At 38.0% G+C, this 23358-nt stretch overlaps 1 protein-coding gene across 2 annotated transcripts in view; it reads right to left on the bottom strand.

Moving 5' to 3' along the window:
- Nucleotides 1-23358, bottom strand: part of RAD18 (RAD18 E3 ubiquitin protein ligase) — a 116882-nt gene that overhangs the window by 74810 nt on the left and 18714 nt on the right. For both annotated transcript variants that reach the window (XM_032650337.1, XM_032650336.1), the window contains 2 exons: nucleotides 10567-10628; nucleotides 9313-9383 (listed from right to left, as the gene is read on the bottom strand). In XM_032650337.1, the coding sequence (XP_032506228.1) occupies nucleotides 9313-9383; nucleotides 10567-10628 (133 nt within the window). The remainder of the gene's footprint in view (nucleotides 1-9312; nucleotides 9384-10566; nucleotides 10629-23358) is intronic.

Here is a 23358-nt window from a genome sequence, read left to right as displayed (position 1 = left end):
GAAAGTGAAGAGCTAGTAATTTAACTGCATGTCAGAACAAAATTCAACATTTTTCAAAGGAAGGTAATTCACAGCCTCTATAACATTATAGCCACGTTCAACAAACATTTAGAAATTACTAGACATGAAGAGAAATTAGCCACTAATCAAGAGATAAAATAGTCATTAGAAGCAGATCCAGGTGATCCGAGTGGCATTAGAAGAACTTCAAAAGAACTATGATGTTAACGAAAAAAGAAGAAAATAATAGACAAATGAATTTTAAAGTAAGAGGGAATTAAAACCCATCCCAAAAAAGGATAAAACAAAGAAAATGAAACCTAGGCACATGGTAATAAAACTGCTGAAAAATGAAAGAATAAAGAGAAAATCTTGTAAACAACCAGAGAAAAATAAGACACACTACCTCTAAGGCACAGTTCCCCAACCTTGGCACTATTGACACTGTGAGTCAAATAATTTTTTGCTGTAAGAGACTGTTCTGTGCCTTGTAGGAATATCAATAGCATAACACCCCTGCCCCAGGTTGGGACAACCAAAACATAAACAGATATCACCAAATGTTCCCTGGGGGAAGAGGTAAAGAGAAAGCAAAACCACTCTCAGTTAAGAACCATGGCTCTAAGGAAATAACAGTAAGAAATATCATTGACTTGTCAACAAAATCTATGGAAGCAAGAAGATAACAGAATGACATCTTAAAAGTACAGGAGGGCTTCCCTGGTGGCACAGTGGTTAAGAATCTGCCTGCCAATGCAGGGGACACGGGTTCGAACTCTGGTCGGGGAAGGTCCCACATGCTGCGGAGCAACTAAGCCCGTGCGCCACAACTACTGAGCCTGAGCTCTAGAGCCCTCAATCCACAACTACTGACCCCGCATGCCACAACTACTGAAGCCTGTGCGCCTAGAGCCTGTGCTCCTGAACAAGAGAAGCCACCGCAATGAGAAGCCCGCGCACCACAACAAAGAGTAGCCCCCACTCGCCACAACCAGAGAAAGCCCGCGTGCAGCAACAAAGACCCAATACCGCCAAAAATAAATAAATAAATAAATTTATTTTAAAATTTAGTTTTAAAAAAGTACAGAAAAAATAACACAGATGAATTCTATTCCCATTGAAAATATTCTTCCAAAATGAAAGCAAAATACATTCTCAAGCAAAAAAATGCTAAGAGAATTCCTCACCAAGAGACAAGAATTACTACAAGAACTGTTCTTCAGCTTAAGGAAAATAATCACAGATGTAAGCACAAAAAAATGTCAGCAAGGCTCGAGAAAAGGTAAATATGTGGTTAAATTCAAGAGTATTGACTTTTAAAAAGCACTAGCAATGGCTTGTGGAATTCATAACATACATGGAAGTAAAATAACTCTAACATAGCAAAACAGAGGCATTAAGATAATGCAAAAATATTATAAAATTCTTGCATTGTTCAGGACATGATAAAAGTACTAATTTATGGTTAGTACTATAATACGTTAAGGATGTATTTTGTAATTTGTTCAGTAAAGACTAAAAAGAGCAACACTAAGAAGTATAATGCCAAAACTTGAGATAAAATAATAAAAATAGTCAAAAAAAGGACAGGAAAGGAATAATTTTTTAAAAAAGAACAAATGGACAAAGAGAAAACAGAGAGCAAGTAATCAATTAAATGTAATGGATACAGACTTCAGTTAAAACACAAAGCTTATCAGACTGGATTAAAAAATAAGATGCAACTATATATTGTTTAAAAGAAAACACTTTAAATATAAAGACCCAGGAAGACTGGGGAAAAAACGGTGGGAAAAGATGTACCATGCAAACACTAACCAAAAGAAAACTGATGTGGTAATATAGTGAGTCTTTTTAATAAATGGGGCTGGAGCAAATGAATATCTGCTGAGAAAAAAATGAATCCTGACACTTACCTCCATCATACCTAAAAATTAACTTGAATAGGTTCATAGGCCTACCTATAAAAGCTAAAACCACAATTCTAAGAAAACATATGAAAAAATCTTTATGACCTGAGGTAGGCAAAGATTTCTTAGGCAGGATTAAAAAAAAGTTATAATCATTTTATAAAAAAGAGAACGAGACACAGAAAGAGAGAAAGAAAGAAAAAGAGAGAGACAATAGACTGGACTTCAAAATTAAAATGTCTGTTCATCAAATGACACCCTTAGAAAATGAAAAGGCAAGCTACAGACAGGAAGGAAAATATATTTGACCAAAATACATAAAGAACCACTAATCAATAAGAAAAAGACAAACAATGCAATTTTTTAAAATTGGCTAAGAAACCAGGACACTTCACCAAAGATAAAAAGAAGAGTCAATAAGCACATGAAAAGGTACACTTGTCATCAGGAAATGTAAATTAAACCACCATGAGTTACCATTTCACACCCAATAGAATGCTTACAAATAAAAGGACTAACAGTACCAAATATTAACCAGGATGTGGAGCAACTGAAATTCACTGAGGTCCAATGCAACCGGAAAACTGTTTGCCAGTTCCTTATAAAGTTCAATATACATCTGCCCTGTAAGCCTACAATTCCATTCCTGGATATATACCCAAAAGAATGAAAATAGACGCCTACACAAAGACTGCACACAAATGTTCACAGGAGCTCTTACAATACTAGCCATAAATTGGAAACAATTCAAATTCATCAATAGAGGTATAGATAAGCACATTGTGCGTATTCATACAATGGATACTATTCAGCAGTAAAAAAGAAAATACCGACACAAGCAGTAACATAGGCAAATAACAGAAACAGTATGTGAAGCAAAAGAAAAGAATAAACGTATACTGTATGATTCCACTTACATGAAGTTTAAGAACAATCTATGATGATAGAAACCCAAATGGCCTATGGGGGTGGGACTGACTAGAAGCAGAATAAAGAAGTCATGGTATGGAAATGTTCCGTATCTTGACTATGATGGTAATGACACAGATGTATGATTATCAAAATTCAGACTTTATGTATTTCATTATATGTAAATTTTACCACAGTGTTAAAAAGTCAAGAAATAGTAAAAATAAAAACAGTAACAATAATTTTTTAAAATCTCACTGATATACTAATGAGAAAGGCTACAACTAGAAAGACCAGGAATAGCAACTGTTGGTGAGGCTATGGAGCAACTGGAACTCTCATACTTCACGGTCGAAATGTAATTGTTTTAACCATTTGGAAACTAGCTTTAAAGATACCAGCAAATAAATGAATGTCTAGTCTCTGACCTAGCAACTACACTTCTAGATATATGCCAAAAGAAATACATGCCAAAAGATATGTACCAGAATGTTCACAGCAGTAGTATTCATAATAGACAAAAACCAGAAACAGCCCAAATGTCTATCAATATGGAAACAGGGAAAAAATAATCCATATACTATCATTTGAATTCAAAAGATTCAGAAAAAGACCAAATGCTTACCACAACGACATATTTTTTTACGGAATTTCCCTTTCTCTGTTGGCCTGAAGTCAATAAAACTACTCTATTAACACTCATACCACCTCGGGGTTAGTTACTTCACTGGGCAGGAAATAATACAAAAAGAAAAAAGCAGTCCATATCTTATTCTGCTTTACAGTTTTACAGAAACCCACAAAAACTCTATTTACAACAAGATATCCTGCTTTATATCATATTTAATTGCCAGTCATAATCTGAATGCTTTGATCGTTTTAAATATGTCCTTAGACTAATAGGCATATCTACTATTTTCAACATTACTATTAAATATTTTTAAATGAATAATCAGGGTTGAAAGAGGGTGAGTAGATGTGTAGAAGATCAAGGACGTCCATAAGCTGATAAATGTTTAAGGAAGGTGATGTGTACCTGAGGGTCATTACACCATGTTCTCTATTTTTATATATATTTGAACTTTTCCACAATAAAAAGTTTGAAAGTGAATAAATAAAAGCTACAGTGGGAAGTTAAAAAAAAAAATTCAGGATCTTCGTCTTTGCGAGGAAAGAGAAATAAAGTAAAAGTAGAGAACCACAATCATTAAGTCTCTTTTTCTTCTAGGATGTGGATTTGGTACAAAGAAGGTTCTAAGAAAAGCTTTCATCTCATTATGACAAAGTAAAAGACACACTCTCCAACTAACGGATAAAACTATCACTGATAAATCACTTCCATGCTGCTACACAAGTATACCTTTTCAGCTAAGTGTCTACCCTAGAGATAACTCCTTTTTGCTTTTACTCACAATTGAGACAAATTTTAGTCTTCCAATTTGATCTCTTACTTCAACACATACCAATAAAGAACGTGGCAGACAGTTGCACCACTGCAATAATAAAATTATGCCCCATGCTAAAATTAAAATTCATTAACTTCTTCAGGTGCCTGCTAATCTCAGCAGTGGAAATACAATAGAAAACAAAATAGTTTCTGTCCTCATGAAGTTTACACTATAGTAAGGGAAGAGAGAATAGACACCCACAACATATGTGAAAATTACTATGAAAAAAAGGAAGCCGATGAAGCCATGAATTCGGAGAGGATAAGCTTGATACTCTTTACAGGATGGTCACAGAAGACTTCACTGAGAAGATGCCTATGAAAAACACAGCCCAAGAAAGTAGAGGATTAAACTGTGTGGACATCTAGGGAAACACTTTCACTCAGAAATATCAGTAAGCAGAGTCTCTAAGGTCAGAGTGTGATTAACATGTTTGAGAAACAGGGAGAAGGCCAGTGTGACGGGAGCTAATTGACCTGGCGGAGAGAAGCAGGCAAGGAAGTCAGGGAGCCTACTCTGCAGGGCCCAGAGGACTGCCATCGAGACGACTTGGGGTTCTGCTCCAAATGAGATAGGAAACCACATCTGAGGGACATGCAGTATGACCTACTTTTTATTTTCAAGGATCGGTTTGGTTGCTGCCCTCAGAAGGACTGTAAGAGGACAAAAGCAGAGGTAAGACCACTAAGAAGTAATCACCGTATCTGGGCTGACGCTGGCTTGAACAGGATTGGCATGGTGAGGGAAAGTTGTCAGATTCTGGAAGGAGAGCAGAGATAGAACCAATGGGACTTACTGATGGAATGACAGACTAAGTGTGAAAGAGCGGGGTCAAGGATGACCCCAAGGTTTTTTGGCCTTGAGGGAGAGAGGCGGGAGCTGCCATTTACTGAGATGAGCGAGACTGTGGGAGCAGCAGATTGGGAGTGGGGCCTGGGGGGCAGCAGAGGGAATCAGTTTAGTTCTGGTTTTAAGGGGTCCAAGCAGAGGTGTGAGATAAGCAGTTGGATATGTGACGATGATGTCCTGGAGACAGATCTAGCTGATATATAAATCTGGAAGCCATGAACGTACAACTGGTATTTAAAACCATGAGATTGTTTATGGCAATTCACATACCTTAAAAATGAGCTGTGTGAAAATATTAATTCCAAAATTGATACTCAGACTGAATTGCTAATTTTTCCTTCACTTTCCATCACTCCTGTATATTAAAGTGAGTTGGCATTATAACGCCTAACAGCATTCCTCACAGACGTTCAAATTGGATGAATTATGGACTTTCAGAATAACTGTGACAATAAAATACAGGAAAATCTTCCCCATTTGTTAACTATACAATAACTTTACCTCTTCAGAATGTGGCTAAGAATCAAAAGTGAAAACAGGCCTCTGGGTAGACATGGGCAGTCATAAAATCCATGCAATCAAGTCCATGGACTTTGGCAACTAGTAAATGTCCCTGAAAATAACTGTTCTAATCTGGAACATGCAAACGGCAGTCTAGGACCATTTGGTCAAACAGGCAGAGGCCCACCAAAGCACAAGGTCTCATTAGCTCCTCAGGGCACGCACATATGTATAACAGGGCACCACAATATAAACAGATAAAATACATAGATAGTAATGATAGGAATCTTTTCTTAGGTTCCTTTGTTCCAGATACAGCACTATGCTATATATCTTTTAATATACCTCTTCATTTCTAATCCTTACAATTCCTCAAAGTGTCAACAATATTATTCCCATTGTTCAGATGTGGAACAGAAGCCAAAAGGGATTAATATCTTGATCACACTCATATCAAAACTAGTAGGGTCAAGACTGGAACCTAAATCTGCCTGAACCCAAACCCAGTATGCTTTAAACTATACCATAAGGAAAGGTGAAATTATACTCTACATACTCTTGTGAGATGCTAAGGGAATTATCCATTGTCATCTGTTTAAATTTATTTATTTATTCATTCATTCATTCATTTATTGGCTGCATTGGGTCTTCATTGCTGCACGCGAGCTTTCTCTAGTTGCGGCGAGAGGGGGCTACTCTTCATTGTGGTGCATGGGCTTCTCATTTCAGTGGCTCCTCCTGTTGTGGAACACGGACTCCAGGCACATGGGCTTCAGTAGTTGTGGCACATGGGCTCAGTAGTTGTGGCACACGGGCTTAGTTGCTCCGTGGCATGTGGGATCTTCCCGGACCAGGGCTCAAACCCGTGTCCCCTGCACTGGCAGGCGGACTCTTAACCACTGTGCCACCAGGGATGTCCCTGTTTAAATTTTTAAACTTGGATAAAGTACCTGGAGAAAAATTCATACCTTGATGGTGGATAAACCAAAGCAATAAATAATGCTCTATACTCTCAATTTCTAAAAAAATATAATATACATGCAAAGCAATAAATAACGCTCTGTACTCTCAATTTGTAAAAACATATAATATACATGTAGACTGGCTGCTATGCAAAAATACAAAAACAACATTTTCTTGCTTAGGTCAAGAATGATATTCCAGGGACTTCCTTGGTGGCGCAGTGGTCAAGAATCTGCCTGCCAACGCAGGGACACGGGTTCGAGCCCTGGTCGGGGAAGATCCCACATGCCACGGAGCAACTAAGTCCGTGCGCCACAACTACCGAGACTGTGCTCTAGAGCCCACACCACGCGCCTAGAGCCCATGCTCTGCAACAAGAGAAGCCACCACAGTAAGAAGCCCGCGCACCGTAACGAAGAGTAGCCCCTGCTCACCACAAGTAGAGAAAGCCCGCGCACAGCAACGAAGACCCAACGCAGCCAAAAATAAATAAATAAATCCATTTAAAATAAAAAAAGAATGATGTTCCACTTGGAACATTCTAAATAAATTTTGATGTTCCACTTGGAACAATATTCTAAATAAATTTTGTTCAATACAACAGTTTCTTAAGAACATTATTTTAAATAAAAATGAGTCAAGGGGGGCTTCCCTGGTAGCGCAGTGGTTGAGAGTCCGCCTGCCGATGCAGGGGACGCAGGTGCGTGCCCTGGTTCGGGAGGGTCCCACATGCCGCGGAGCGGCTGCGCCCGTGGGCCGTGGCCGCTGGGCCTGCGCATCCGGAGCCTGTTGCTCTGTGGCGGGAGAGGCCACAGCAGTGAGAGGCCCGCGTAACCCGCAAAAAAAAAAGTCATGGGAAAAAAGAACACAAAACACTTGTTTCCTGAAAATAAAGGCCAAAAGTTAGAAGAAAATGTAAGATCCACATGTCAGCCTTGTGCCTGAAAACCTCTGGAATTATTTCCAAAACTCTTTTGTTATTCAGTTTAGAATATTAAATTTTTAAAAATCATAATATCATAAAATGGCAATGACAGATGGGAAGCACAGGAAGAAATAAAATCAATAAACAATATAAATAACTTACATTTTACTCATAAAATTAAACTTCCTCCCTCACTGATCTAAACCAAATTTCAAACAAGTAATGAAACCGATTACGTTGAATTTCAACCCTACTAATTTTGCAAATGAAGTACCAACAGCACTCTAGATATGACAAATGTCCAAGAAATGTTCCCCATAAAGCAATTCCAAGAAGGCAAACAGAGGGAGAAACAAATGATAAAATCTGTCCCAAATCTACAAAGAATGCTTCCTACCCCGCCACACCCACTACAAAGAATATTTAAATAGCCTATTTCTTTGGGGAGGGAGGAGAGAAGGAGAGAGCGCAATCATTCCAAGGCCTCCCTTTAAGTTATCAAAGGGTCTATGAACTCAAAGATGCTGATCATTTATCTTCAACAAACAGATGCAGTTCTTCCTAACACTCCCTTTTTCCTAGCAGGGAGGCTGTTGTGCTTTCAATACCAGCTGAGGAAAAAATAAGCTATGAGATACAATTCTGCTGCCTCAGAGAAAAGCAAACAGCCGATCAATTCCTTTTTAAATACATGTCTCCATCTTTTCCTACCAACTTCAATATCTAACTGGTGAAGGACTTTAAAATAAGAAAAGCAATCACTTTAATTATGAGCACCAGAGAATCTCAGAGTGTCTTAATCTAGGAAAGTACACCACCTTCTTATGACTCTGCCTAGGGAAATAACCAACCAGCTGATTTCTAAAATGCCTTACTAGGCGAGTTCAGAGTACTAAATCTGATCGTTTTTAGTATGCAAACCAATGAAAAAATGTGCAATTCTACTGGAAGAAATCTCTTTACATTTTTAGAAGTAATGTGATGAACCTCCAAGAATGTCCCAACAAGCTTGGAATTCACGTACTTAAGTATGTGGGCACCTAACCATTAACTAAACACAATATGTTCCTAATAAAAACTCCAAAAACTCCTGCTTGGCTTGCATGATTAAAACTAAAAATAATTCAAGATATTGTCTGATAATACATGCCTTTTTAAATCCCTCTGGGTGAGCAATGACTATCACCATCATACATTTGACAGTAAAGAAGTAAAGCTACACTTTATAAAGCACCAGCGATTACACATTTCATGTTACACATCATTTTATACATGCTGAGCAAATTGGATTAAGAATTAATGGATTAATATATGACACAGAAACTATTATACATATATGTGTGTACACATACACATGCATATGCTACCCAGCTCTGTCCACTGAGAGGGTTTAGAAGCAATGACACCCCAGTTAACAATGAGCATACCCAGCTCCAGATCCTAATTTCTAAATGCCATTCTCCAATAAAAGGACCCAGGGCTCCTTGGGAAAATGGTTGATTCTAAAGCTGGGGCAGGGAAAATAAAAGATAAAGCTGAAGTATTTCTGAAATACTCAAAAGTAAGTGCCCAAATCTACATTTTAACTCTTGTTTTTCATAACAGGAGACTTTCTGTTTGGTAAAGGAAGAAAATCCTATTATGATTAGATTGTCCGTATGTGATTAATGACTGTTGTTGCATCCCTTCTTTTACCCCCAAATATGCAGCCCTGCATTCCCTAATCCCGAAAAGTGCACAGAGTAAAGGGACGGACACATATAAAAGGCAAAAGCAGTTAGGGATTAGTCACAAAATAAAATCATACCGTGCAAAATTCAAGCTTTTTACCAGTTCATCTAATACGCGGTTATTTTTCAGGTCCGGCTCTGTGACTGTCTGGAAAAGAAAAACAACAGATAGAAAAAGGTCAGAAACAATAATTAACTTGTCATAATCTTGTTTTTGAAAACGTATGTCTCATCCTCCTGAGATTCCCCATCCCACTAAGTCTTCCAGGAAAACCTCAAAATAAAGTTCATTCATCTCATACTAACACGGAATTTTAAAACAGTGAATCACTATCTGCTGACTGGAAGTCTGTTTAAAAACTCTCCAAAGCATCTGGTAAAAACATATGTACTCTGTACTAAGATAAAACCTAGTATGAGCAAGAATCCTTCTTCAAAATGCCAGCACTCAGCTTTCCCAAAAATGTCTCCTGAAAAGCAGAAAAGAGATGCTCTTTTAAAGTAATAACACAGGAGCCTTAGGTGCTCAAAGAGACTTTAAAAACAAGATTGGTGTTCAAGACTGCAAGAGGAAAACGATAAACCCAGTAGCTATCTAGCGTAAACGGCATACACTTTATCTCTGTGATGATACCATCTTGATGACAGCAGCATCCCTAGTTGGAAAGAGCTTAGACTTGGGAGCCAAACAAGTTCAGTGACATCCTGACACGATGCACCTACCAGAGGCACCAAACTAGAACCCAAACCCTTTAATTAGCCCCAGTGTCCTTTCTATCAGACCTTACTATCTCTTTTCCTTCTTTCTTTATTCCTACTTATGTTTACCTTCCCTTTTTACATACCTTTTCACCTATTTCCACTACATAAAATGCTTCAGAAACTTTAACAAGTTTCTTGGTGTTTTCCCTGAAGGCCTGGTTTGGGAAAAAGGTAAGGGGCCAGTTAAGCTGAATCTTTGCCTTCTGCACAAATACTTAAACATCAATCCTTTGCAAATAAATGATCCTACCATCAGATTTTCTACCCAAGTTGAGAAATTATAAAAAGTGAGGAACCATAAAAACACAGTTCATAAGAATTAAAGTGTGCTATGTCCTGATCTTAAAATTAGTTTTTTCTTCCTAAAATACATGTAGGTTATCAGAAATCTTTATGAAAAGTTGGACAAAGCCCAGTTCTCCATATATGTATTTTATAAGTCCTTTCTGAAACTGTCTTTGATATAGCTTAATTCAATAATTATACATCTTCCCTGGGCTTTTGTGTATACATGAAGCACAAATATCTGCACCACTTAGTTTAAAGAAAAAAAGAAAAGAAAAACTCACCACACAGCAAGTTGGACATTGTGTTTTATAGGACAGAAATTTTCTTATACAAAGAGAACAGTCTGCAAAAACACAAATGCAACATAATAAATTACTTAAGCTGTATAAGACTACTGGATTCTGACTTCTAACAAAACCTGACTTAAACCCTAGAATATTTCCATCATCTAAGGTATATCATTATAATCTCAAAATTCCAGTACCTCTACTCTATCTCTACACATTTGCAAATATGATTAAATAGCATTTTTAGAAAAGGGAAACATATCAAATAATAATAATTGAGTCCCTAGCATATCACAACTCTATAAGCAACATGTATCACTCTCTGTATCTTCCATCTGTAAAATGAAGGAAACATACACGTAAGACCTAGGATGAATTTGTATAAACATGTCAGATATCTCCACTGCCTAACATTCTAAAATATAAATTTTGAAATAAGATCTATACATGTGTTAAGAAATAATATATACCTGGATTATCAAATTAGGGATTTCTACATCCTAACTCTGTAAATGATACCCTTCATCCCACACTTTACAAATACTTTTGTGGCAGACACTAAGGAAAGAGGGAAGATTCTTGACCTCAAGGAGTTAAAAAAGCGTGAGGTAATTACAGTACAATTCAGTGTATTAAGGACAATGAATTAAGTCTTAACAATTTAAGTGGAAATTGGCATGAACTAATTCTTCACACCCAAAGCAGCATAAAATGATCTCCCCAAATGTGACTAATACAATGGTACCTTACTGGTACCATTTGCTATTGGCACAAATTCACCTTAGTGAAGGGGCCTCATTAAAGGATTCAGTTTAGTTAAGGAGAAGGAGGCAGTAGGATTTCGGGTACAGACATCCTGGAAGTGAACAAGTCATGCCAGCCTCAGTAAGAGCACCCAGGAACAATGAAACACATTATGAAAAAGAAAGATCAGGCAACAAGTGAAGTTCTTTGGGGAAGCAAAGAAAAATAAACGAGGACTTCCAGTTTGGCACGTAAGGAGCTTGGAAGTCATCACTCCCTCTAATAACCCGTAAAAAGCTGAACAAACTAAAAAATCAATAATCCTCCCGAGATCCATCAGAGAAGTGACCTTATGAGGTAAACTGCTGCCTCCAAAACTGAAGAGACAGACAGGATGGATACAAAGAAATACAACGTACCAGAGCAGAAACTTCCATGGGAACCAGAGAAAGAGGTTCTGCTGGAACCACTGTTGGCATAGGAAAATCTGAACTGTAATTGACCAATTGCTGGAGGCTCAGTGTGGACAAGTCTGAGAGTTAAAAACTCAATGGGGACCCAGACATTGGGGAGGGGAGGCCTGACAGTTATGTGAGTTTTTGCTCCAAGGGTTCTACCAGGTTCTCACAGTGACTATAAGAAAAAAAATTCCCTAGTTCTTCTGCAGGGAGAGGAGGAAAAGTAAATCACTTTGAAATACACAAGAGCACTCTGTTCTTCTTAACAAGGCCTAACTTCAAGAGAAGAGGTTTTACTGGAGCCTATTCTATTGGGCTATTACCAGAGCCCAGCTAACCTGGGGGATGGGAAATAACCAACTTCAGCTACCTCTAGCCATCCTGTCCCACCTAAGGGGGTAAAAAATTGAGAACCACTTGTGAAGTTCACAGTCCAGGGCACAGGCTCACTAGGAGACAGACCTAATTGTAGGAATATAGAACACTACCCAGCCCCCACCAATCTCATGACACATTAGTACAGGCCTATTTACTACACTTGCTTTTACCCAGTACATCATGTCCCACTATTAGGAAAAAATTATAAGGCATACTAAAAGGCAAAAAACACAGTTTGAAGAAACTGCAGGCATCATTAGCATAGTTAGATATGGCAGGAATGTTGGAATTATCAGACCAGAAACTTAAAACAACTATGATTAAGATGCTAAGGGCTCTACTGGACAAAGTAGACAACATGCAAGAAGAAATGGGTAATGTATACAGAGAGGTGAAAATTCTAAGGAAGAATCAAAAAAAGAAATGCTAAGATGAGAAACTGTAGAAGAAATGAAAAATGTCTTTCATGTTCTCATTAGTAGACAGGACACAGCTGAGGGAAAAAAAAAATCACTGCACTTGAGGATATCTCAATAAAATCTTCCAAAGCTATAAAGCAAAAAGAAAAAAGATTGGAAAAAAAAAACCCCACAGAACAATATTCAAGAACATTTTTTAGCAGGACAACCATAAAAGGTGTAACATACACGTAATAACAATACCAGAAACAGAAGAAAAAGAGAAAGAAAGCAAGAAATATTTGAAGCATTAATGACTGAGAATTTCCCTCAGATTGTCAGACACCAAACCACAGATCCAAGCAGCTAAAAGAACACCAAGAAGGAAAAATGCCAAAAACCCCACAACTTGGTATATCACATTCAAACTGTGGAAAATCAAAAATAAAGAAAAAATCTTGGAAAAAGCCAGAGGGGAAAAAACACCTTACTTACAGATGAGCAAAGGTAAGAATTAAATCTGATTTCTCAGAAACCATGCAAGCAAGAGAGAAAAAACCCACCAACCTAGAATTTTATATTCTGCAAAATGATCCCTCAAAATTGAAAGAGAAATAAAAGACTTTCTCAGACAAACAATAATTAAGGAAATGTGCTCCCAGTAGACTGACATTGCCAGAAACGTTAAAAAAAGAAGTTCTTCAGAGAAAAGAAAAATAATATAAGCCAGACACTTGGATCCACATACAGAAAAGAAGAGCAATTCCAGAAGGAATAAGTACAGGTAAAATTAAAACCTTTTTTTCTTATTCTTAATTGACGTAACAGACAATAGTTTGTTCAAAATAATAATAGCAGCAAATTAGATTATTTATGCTTATGTAAATATACATATGCTTACATGTAAGTAAAATGAATGACAGCAGTGATACAAAGGACTGGAGGGAGGAATTAGGTGTCTTACTCTGCCTGCCGTAAAAAATACCACAGACTGGTTGCTTAAACAACAGGAATTTCTTTTCTCACAGTTCTGGAAGCTAGAAGTTCAAGATCAAGGTGCCAGTATCACAGGTTTGTGGTGAGGACTCTCTTCCTGGCTTATAAACAGCTGCCTACTCACTGTGTCCTGTTATGGCCAGAGAAGAAAGAACAAGCTTTCTACAGCTCTTCTTTTTTTTAATTTTTCTAGATCTCTTCTTATAAGGGCACTAATCCCACTATCAGGGGCATCTCCCAAAGGCACCACCTCCAAATACCATCAAACTGGGGCTGAGGGCTTATGAATTCTGGGGTGGGGGGGAACACACTTCAGTCCATAGCATTTCACCCCTTACCCCCAAAATCCATGTCCTTCTCACGTGCAAAACACATTCTCCCCATCCCACCAATCCCAAAAGTCGTAATTCATCCCAACATCAACTCTAAAGTCTGAAGTCCAAACTCTCATCTAAATATCACCTAAACCAGATGCGGATGAGACCTGAAATATGATTCATCCTGAGGCAAAATTCCTCTCTAGACTCATTCTCTTGACTATCAATGTTATTCTCTCCACAGTATATAAACTCTCCCGAGTGATACTGTAAGTCAAGAATTCCCAAACCTGGCTGCTCATCTGAGTCACCTGCAGAGATTATTGTTGGCTTTAGTTTAGTTGCCAGGCTCTATCCCCAGTCTTCAAGAGAAATCCAACGGATTTTGATCAGTAAATCACATCCATAATACGTGATTCTGATTGAACAACGATTACTTTTTTAATTAATATGTTTTTGTACTAGCTTGAACCATATGAAACTTTTGGTAAGTCAAAAAAGGACAAATATTGGCAATTTCATTCGATTTAACATAACATTGAGTACTTACTGTGCACTCTGCTTTAAGCATGTTAGCTGTATTAACACTTTCAATCCGTACAGCAACCCTGAGGTCGGTACTATCAGTCCCATTTTACAAGAAGGAAAATGCAGCATACAGCTTAACCAACTTGCCCAAGATTATGGAATTAATAGGTGGCAAAGGCATGTATCGGAGCCCGAGCTTTTAACATATTTCTAATTAATTGTTTAAAATATTTATGATTTGCTTCTAAGAAGCACTTATTATATATACCTATGTAATACCAATATGTACTTAATTAATAGGATCACCTGTATCAGAGTATGTAAAATGAGGCTACTGCTTTCTCTTCTGCATAATCTTATACGTGTTTTCTGTCCAAACATGGAGAACCAGACACTAGTCCAAAGTGGATCAAGCCCTTGGCTTAATTTCAACTTACCAGTCTACTACCAAATATGTACTGGTGAACTGCAGACCAGCATAATTTATTCCCTAGTGAGCAACCATGATATTTCAATCAAAGTAGAGCAGTTGAACAACTTTGAACCGTGTGTTCCTAGCTGGCTTTATTTAAATCACCTGTGAAGTTTGTTTTTCCACCCAAAAGCCCAACTATGAGCCATGTGTATAGGGTGGGGGAGGGAAGAATAAAACAATGAAATAAAGGGTAGTTTCAAAGAGGCAAGCAAGCCTGGGGAAGGAGGTATTTCTAATCTCAAACAGGATGCAGCCATCTGCTGGCTTTCATATATCAGAAGAGCATAGCATCCTGACAGTAAAAAGCAAGTTTCTAAAACTTAAACCAATCCATTTTGCATGTGATCTTAAGGATTTTATGAGAAAATGAACCATGTCAAAAATAATTCTAAAGTGTCCAATTAAAAAAAGAAAATCCAGGGCTTCCCTGGTGGCGAAGTGGTTGAGAGTCCGCCTGCCGATGCAGGGCACGTGGGTTCGTGCCCCGGTCCGGGAAGATCCCAAATGCCGCTGAGCGGCTGGGCCCGTGAGCCATGGCCACTGAGCCTGCGTGTCTGGAGCCTGTGCTCCGCAACGGGAGAGGCCACAACAGTGACAGGCCCGCGTACCACAAAAAAAAAGAAAATCCAGTTCCAAGTTTGAAAGGTATAGGAGATGCTTTCGAAGGATCCTTTCAAAGCTGAGAAAGCTGACCTCTGCCTCTAAGTCCAGTGTTAAGTGACCAGTTAGCTGATAAGAGAATAACATCCCTCCAACAAACAACCAGCACTCCAGCATCTCCATAAGGGCAGTTCTGCATAACTGTATGTCCCTTCTGTATGTGTAACTATCTCTTTTCTCCCGTCTTGCTTCACAGTGCTGCCTCATAAGAATGATAAAGAAGAAGAATACTGACTATTTGCCTAAAAGCATCTTACATTGCCTCTTAATTTAGAAAAAGTCAGTAAACAGAACATTTCACTTTTTTTTTAGTAAAATTAAATTGCTTTTTTATGGCTGTGTTGGGTCTTCGTTGCTGTGCATGGGCTTTCTCTAGTTGTGGGGAGCGGGGTCTACTCTTCATTGCGGTGCATGGGCTTCTCATTGCGGTGGCTTCTCTAGTTGTGGAGCACGGGCTCTAGGCACGTAGGCTCAGTAGTTGGGGCACACGGGCTTAGCTGCTCCACAGCATGTGGGATCTTCCCAGACCAGGGCTCGAACCCATGTCCCCTGCATTGGCAGGTGGATTCTTAACCACTGTGCTACCAGGGAAGCCCTAAATTGCTTTTTATTACAACACAAGCCTCAAATAATTTTGTGAGTCAAAAATCCACAAAAGAAAAAGAAAAATGACTGCTGGTCCATCTTTAAAATCGTGGTAATTTAACAGTGCCTAAAAGCCAATGATTTCACCTAGCAGTAAATATTTTGAGCATCTTCAATTATCAAGTCAGAAAAACTTCAAGTGCAAAGTAAATTGGCACTTAAGCAGATGGATCTATTAGTGAGAACATTCTCACTTAATGGTGTTTTATGGATTGGAGTTAAGTCCAGGCCCTCTCCCCCAAAATGTACTCTTTAATAGCATGAATTTGGATCAATTTAACTGTCCTGCATTCTGCCACTACACCCCACTCAAACCTTAAGAGCAGCAGATATGCAAATGCAGTCATTACCTACACCCAAAAAGCTAACATAGGAAAACCGAATAAAGAATTTTAAATGACAAGTCCTGAAATGTTTAAGGAAAGGAACAGCAAAGTGGCTAGGATTCTGGGTCACCAATTCTAGTCAATCCAGGATGATAGCAGAACACGATAGCTAAGTCTGGCTTCTACTAAGCTCTGGGGGCTTTTGTGTCATTAAAACAATTACAGACCCAGAGCAGCTTTTAGTCTTGAGGGAACCTGTGACAACTGATGATTAGTAGAAAATGCCTATTGAATCATGACAGGTAGAGTATGAAAAATAAGTGCTCATAAAATGAATTATCATTATTGGAAGTATTCTCCACTGAATTCCTCTTAGATAAAGAATGACATCAGTGACAACTGTATGTGACAAAGAAACATGAAAAAAAAAAGAATGGAAGTAAAGGTTAATTTTTCAGCTGAGTTCACTGATTTCATAAAAAGTCAAGTCTTTCTTCCCTAAAATGACATAATTAAAATATATAGAGTAGACTTCCATCTCTGTCCATGAGAAAGTAACCAATATCCAGAATTACCCTCCTTCTGTAAACAACTAAAATACCAGGGGAAAATATAGAACAACTCTTTCTAAATTTTCAGACTTTGGACCACAGTGCAGGGAGGAAAGCCAAAAGCCCAACAGTCTTGCTAGTTGAAGAAACAAAGATCAGGGGTGGGATAGGGAGAGTGGGAGGGAGGGAGACGCAAGAGGGAAGACATATGGGAACATATGTATATGTATAACTGATTCACTTTGTTATAAAGCAGAAACTAACACACCATCGTAAAGCAATTATACCCCAATAAAGATGTTTAAAAAAAAAAAAAAAAAGAAAGAAACAAAGATCAGAGTTCAGGGCAATCCAGGTAGCTAGAATTTGTAGGGCAGAGTACCAGAAAGAAAGATGCTACATACAGAAAGACCTCCAGAAATATGAATACAAATCCATTCGATTCTGACTGAAGGCAAATCTGCACATACACGGGCGTGAAAATCCATAAGGCCAAACAAAGATCAACTTCCAGGGAAAGAACAATAACTGGAGAGGTAACAAAGTGCCAAGAGTTCATGAAATTCCTAGCAGGCAGGTTGGAGGAACCTCACTAAATGCATGGGCATTGAGTAGACACCCCAGAACGTCATACCTTAGTATATGAATAAATTAGCCATAGAGAGTGGCGTGATGTCAGCAAGATGGCAGAACAGGAAGCCAGACCCTAACTTTTCCCATGGAAACACAAATCAACAACAATACATAAACCAATTCCCTTTGTGAGAAATCCAGGTACTAGTCAAGATGCTCCTATACCCCAAGGCAAGCACAAAACCAGCCACATCAAAGCCAGCAGAAAACTTGTGGCCCTCACTTGCCAGAGTTCCTACCCCTGGCTCAGCACCACATAATCAGAAAGACACTCCGTACTCCGGGGGAGGGAGCAAGAGAAGACTGAAACACATATGAAATGTTCAGCCTTTTCATGCGGCTGCCCCAGGGACTGGTTTCCATCTTGCCTGAATCTAATCACTGACAAGAAAGGGGACCAGGTTGGAGTGGCTGAGAACAAAGGTGACGGTTTGCACGAGTAGTCACTCATTCACCATTACCCCTCCCCTGGGAGCGAGCAGGAGAAATTCCCACCTCTCAGCTTCTCTTGGGGAAGAACGTGCATCCAACGTTCCAGCTTTTCAGGGGGCTGCCCAAGGGACTTGTGTCTATCTCACCCAATTCACAGTACTGAAGAGACCTGTCATACTCTAAACGCCTGGAGACTAACGAGAACAAAAAAGAGCTGGGGCACTGCTCCAGAGGACCCACAATACAGATGCAGGCCGATATAACTCAGTGGCTTCTCATTTGGAGAGAAAGAGAAGACAGAAGGATGCAACCAGTATTTCAGCTTTCCAAGGGGCTGCCCCAGGGACTGCTTCTACCTTGCCTGACTTGGAGTTCTGATGGGACCTGGCATACTCTAGTGCCTGGGGGCCGCTAGGAACAAAAAAGAGCTGGGCAGTTTGCTGCAATTGCAAATACTCTGAAGTACCACAGATACAAGAAGCAGCAAAAGATTACACAGTAATGAAAAAAGAAACCAGCAAAACATCTCTAACTATACTCATAAGTCTAGAGAAGATCCATCCACAGAAAAGGTTTAAGAGGTCCCCAGAATCTCTAGCTGGGCTGGCTGGTGAGTTAGTGCAGGAACATCTGGCTTTCCCTATATGAAGCTTGTCTGTAAATCCTGTACAAGGTGACTGTTTTTTCAAATGCATGGATCCCAACAGAGTAACAAGGCATACAAAGAAACAGGAAAACATGGCCCATCTCCAGAAACTAATCCTAAAAAAACAGATGTGTATGAATTACCTGACAAAAAATTTTAAATAACCATCATAAAGATGCTCGACGAACTAAGGAAAATGATGCATGAACAAAACGAAAGTATCAGCACAGACATAAAACACAAAAGAGAACCAAACAGAAATTCTGGAGATGAAGAATATAATACAGGTTTCCCCCACCATCTGAAAGTTGACTGGTCCTGTGAAAACTTTCATAAGCCAAAATGGCATAAAGTGAAAAAGTGAAGATGCACAAAATAAAGCAAGATGAAACACAGATACTCACAGACACAGTTCAAAGCCATGGCGGCTTGATGCCGTGATGCTGAGTGTAGTTGCCAGGGGTGCCACTCGCGCTGTTCAGGGTGCACACCACTTCTATTACAGTTCATTCAAAAAAAATACTGAAGGCTATTTTCACCTTTTGCCTTTTTTTTGTAAAAGTGAAAATCCTCTTCAGATTTCTTTTGGTTAATGGAAATTGGTCCTAATGTAGGTCTTTCATAAAAGGGAAGTGTTATAAAGCAAACTTTTGAAAAGCAGGGGATACTTGAAACTGAAATGAAAAATTTACCTGAAGAGCTCAGCAGTGGACTTGATCAAGCAGAAGAATCAATGCACTTAGAGACAAGTCGTTTGAAATTATTCATTCATAGGCACAAAAAGGAAAAAGAAAGAAGAAGCCTAAGGGACTTATAGGACACCATAAAAGAGCACCCAAACACACAAAGCAAACACCAACAGAACTAGAGAAACACATAGCAAAACAATAATAGTAGAAGGTTTCAATGCCTCAACTTTCAATGATGGATAGGACAGAAGATCAATAAGGAAACAGAGAATTTAAACAATACAATAGACCAAAGGCATCTAACAGACATATACAGAACATCAGCAGAGCACACATTCTTTTCAAGTGCACACAGACCACTGTCCAGGAGAGATTACATGTTGAGTCAGAAAATAATCACATCAAGTATCTTTTCTGACCATAACAGAATGAAACTAGAAATCAACAGCAGAAGAAAAAAATGGAAAATTCACAAATATGTGGAAATTAACACACTCCCGAACAGGCAATAGGTCAAAGAAGAAATGAAAAGGGAAATCAGAAAATGTTTTAAAAAGTGAAATCACAACACACCAAAACTTAAGGGATGCTGCAAAAGCACCACTGAGAGGGAGGTTTATAGAAGTAAATGGCTACACTAAGAACAAGAAAAAAAAATCTCAAATAAAAACCTAACTTTACATACCAAGGAACTAGAGAAAGAACTAACTAAGCCCAAAGTTACTGAAAGAAAGGAAATAGTAAAGATTAGAGCAGAAATAAACAAAAGAGAATAGGAAAAAAAAAATCAATGGAATTAAGAGTTGGTTCCTGAAAAGACTGACAAAGCTGACAAACCCTTAACCAGACTAAGAAAAAAAGAAGACTCAAGTAAATAAAATCAGAAATGATAGAGGAGACATTAAAACTGATGCCACAGAAATAAAAAGAGTTAAAAGAGACTAGTGTGAACAATATATACCAACAAGTTGAACGTACCAAGACTGATTCATGAAGAAATAGAAAATACGAACTGACTTGAAACTAGTGCATAGACTGAACCAGTAATCAAAAATCTCCCAACAAAGAAAAGCCTACAACCAGATGGCTTCACCGCAGAATTCTACCAAACATTAAAAGAATTAACACCAATCTTTCTCAAACATTTCATAAAAATTGAGAAGGAAACACTTCCAAACTTATTTTATGAGGCAAGCATTATTCTGATACCAAAGACATTACAAGAAAACTACAGACCAAAATCCCTGATGAAAAATCATCAATAAATATTAGCAAACTGAATTCAACCACACATTAAAAAGCATCATCACCATGACCCAGTGGGATTCATTCCTGGTATGCAAGGATAGGTTGACATACAAAAATCAATGTGCTACACCACTAACAGAACAAGGATAAAAATCATATGATCATCTCACAATAGATGCAGAAAAAGCATCTGACAAAATTCAACCCCCTTACATGATAAAAAAAAAAAACTCAACAAAATTAGAAGGAAATTACCTCAACATAATAAAAGCCATTATGAAAAGCACACAGCTAATATCATACCCAAAGATTTCCATTAAGATCAGAAGCATGGCAACAATGCCCACTCTTGCCACTTCTATTCAAAATAGTACTTGAAGTGCTACCTAGAGCAATTAAACGTTAAAAAGAAATAGAGAACATCCAAATCAGAAAGGAAGAAGTAAAATTATCTCAGTTCACAGATGACATAATCTTATATGTAGAAAATTCTAAAGATACCACAAGAAAAATTGCTAGAACTAATAAATGAATTCAGCGAAGTTGATGGATACGAGATCAAAATGCACAAGTCAGTTTCACTTCTAAAACTAGCAATCCAGAAAAGATATTAAGAAAACAATCACATTTACAATAGCATCACAAAGAATAACATAATTAGGAACAAAGTTAACCAAGGCGGCAAAAGACAAGTACACTGAAAACTATAAAACACTGCTGAGAGAAACTGCAGAAGACACTTCCATGTTCACTGACTGGATAACTTAACATTGTTAAAATGCTCATACTAACAAAAGCAATCCACAGATTCAATGCAATCCTTATCAAAATACCAATGGTATTTTTTGCAGAAACAGGTAAGTCAATTCTAAACTTTATATGGAACCACAAAGGACCTTGAATAGCCAAAATAATGTGAAAGGCAAAGCTAGAGGTCTCACATTTCCAGACTTCAAAACATATTACAAATCTACAGTAATCAAAATAATATGGTATTAGCATAAAGACAGGAATGTACACCAATGGAATAGAGAACCCAGAAATAAACCCACACATAGGCAGTCAAATGGTCCTTGAAAAGGGTGCCAGGAGTACACAATGGGGAAAGGACAGTCTCTTCAACAAATAGTGCTGGGAAAACTGGATTTCCACTGCAAGAGAATAAAGACTTGAAACTATAAAGCTGTCTGGAGAAAATAAAGGGAAAAAGCCTTATAACAGTCTTAGGAATGATTTCCTGGATATGATACCAAAAGCACAGGCAATAAAAGCAAAAATGGACAAGTGGGACTTCATCAAACTAAAAAGCTTCTGCAATCAACAGAATAAAAGAACAACTTATGAAACATAAGAAAATATTTGCTAACCATATACCTGATGAGTTAGTATCCAAAAATATCAAAATATACAACAAACGCCTGTAACTCAATAACAAAAAAACATGTAACCTGATTAAAAATGGGCAAAGAACTTGAAAAGGCATTTCTCCAAAGACATACAAATGGCAAACAGGTATATGAAAAGATCGTCGCCGTCACTAATCATCCTGGAAATGCAAATCAAAACCATAATGACATCATCTGTTAGGATAGCCACTATCAAAAAAAAAGAAAAAGAAGAAAAGAAAATAACAAGCGTTGGTGATGGCATGGAGAAATCAGAACCCTTGTGCACTGTTGACGGGAATGTAAAATGGTGCAGTCACTATGGAAAAAAGTATGGAGGCATTTCAAAAAATTAAAAATACAGTTACCATATGATCCAACAACCCACTTCTGGGTATTGATCAAAAAGAAGTGAAAACAGAATTTCAAAGAGATATTTGCACTCCTGTGTTCATAGCAGCATTATTCACAAGAGCCAAAAGGAGGGAGCAACCCAAGTGTCCACCAGTGGATGAACAGATTAAAAAAATATATGCTCTCTATAGACATAAAATGGAATATTATTCAGCCTTAAAAAAGAAGGAAATTCTGTCATATGCCACAACATGGATGAACCTCGAGGATATTAAGCTAGGTGAAATAAGCCATTCACAGAAGGAAAAATACTGCATGATTATATTTATATGCGGTATCTAAATGAACTCATACGAGCAGAAAATAGAATGGTTGTTGCCAGGGCCAGGGGGAGGGAGAAAAGGGTAGCTGCTGTGCAATGGGTACAGAATTCTGGTCATACAAGATGAAAAAGTTCTAAAGACATGCTGTACAACAATGCACATATAGTTAACAATACTATACTATACACTTACCAACTTGTTAATGGAGAAGGTTTTATGTTATGTGTTTCTCACCCTTCCCCCACTATAGTCCTATAAAAAAGGTTACTCTAGATTCATCATGACAAAGCTTAGAAACAAAACTTGACAGAACCAATCTGATCCTTCCACAACAAAAAAAGAATCCTTCCACAACAAAACCCAACACTCCAATAAAGTGTACAACAAAATCTAAACACTCAAAAATGTGAAAACTACAATGGAAAGTATCCAATCAAAAATTACCAGAAATGCAAAGAAGCAAAAAAAAAAAAATGTGCTCTATAACCAGAAGTGTGTGTGTTGGGGGGGGAGGGATGGAATCAATCAATAGATAGTTTTAGAAACAACAGAGATAATGAACTAGCAGACAGTGAGGTTAAACTAGCTATTAGAATATGT

Source organism: Phocoena sinus, chromosome 11 (genome assembly GCF_008692025.1).
Source record: "Phocoena sinus isolate mPhoSin1 chromosome 11, mPhoSin1.pri, whole genome shotgun sequence".
In the NCBI taxonomy this organism is placed as follows: domain Eukaryota; kingdom Metazoa; phylum Chordata; class Mammalia; order Artiodactyla; family Phocoenidae; genus Phocoena; species Phocoena sinus.
The sequence above is the reverse complement of the archived record's forward strand: the minus strand, read 5'-3'. Positions and strand labels throughout refer to the sequence as shown.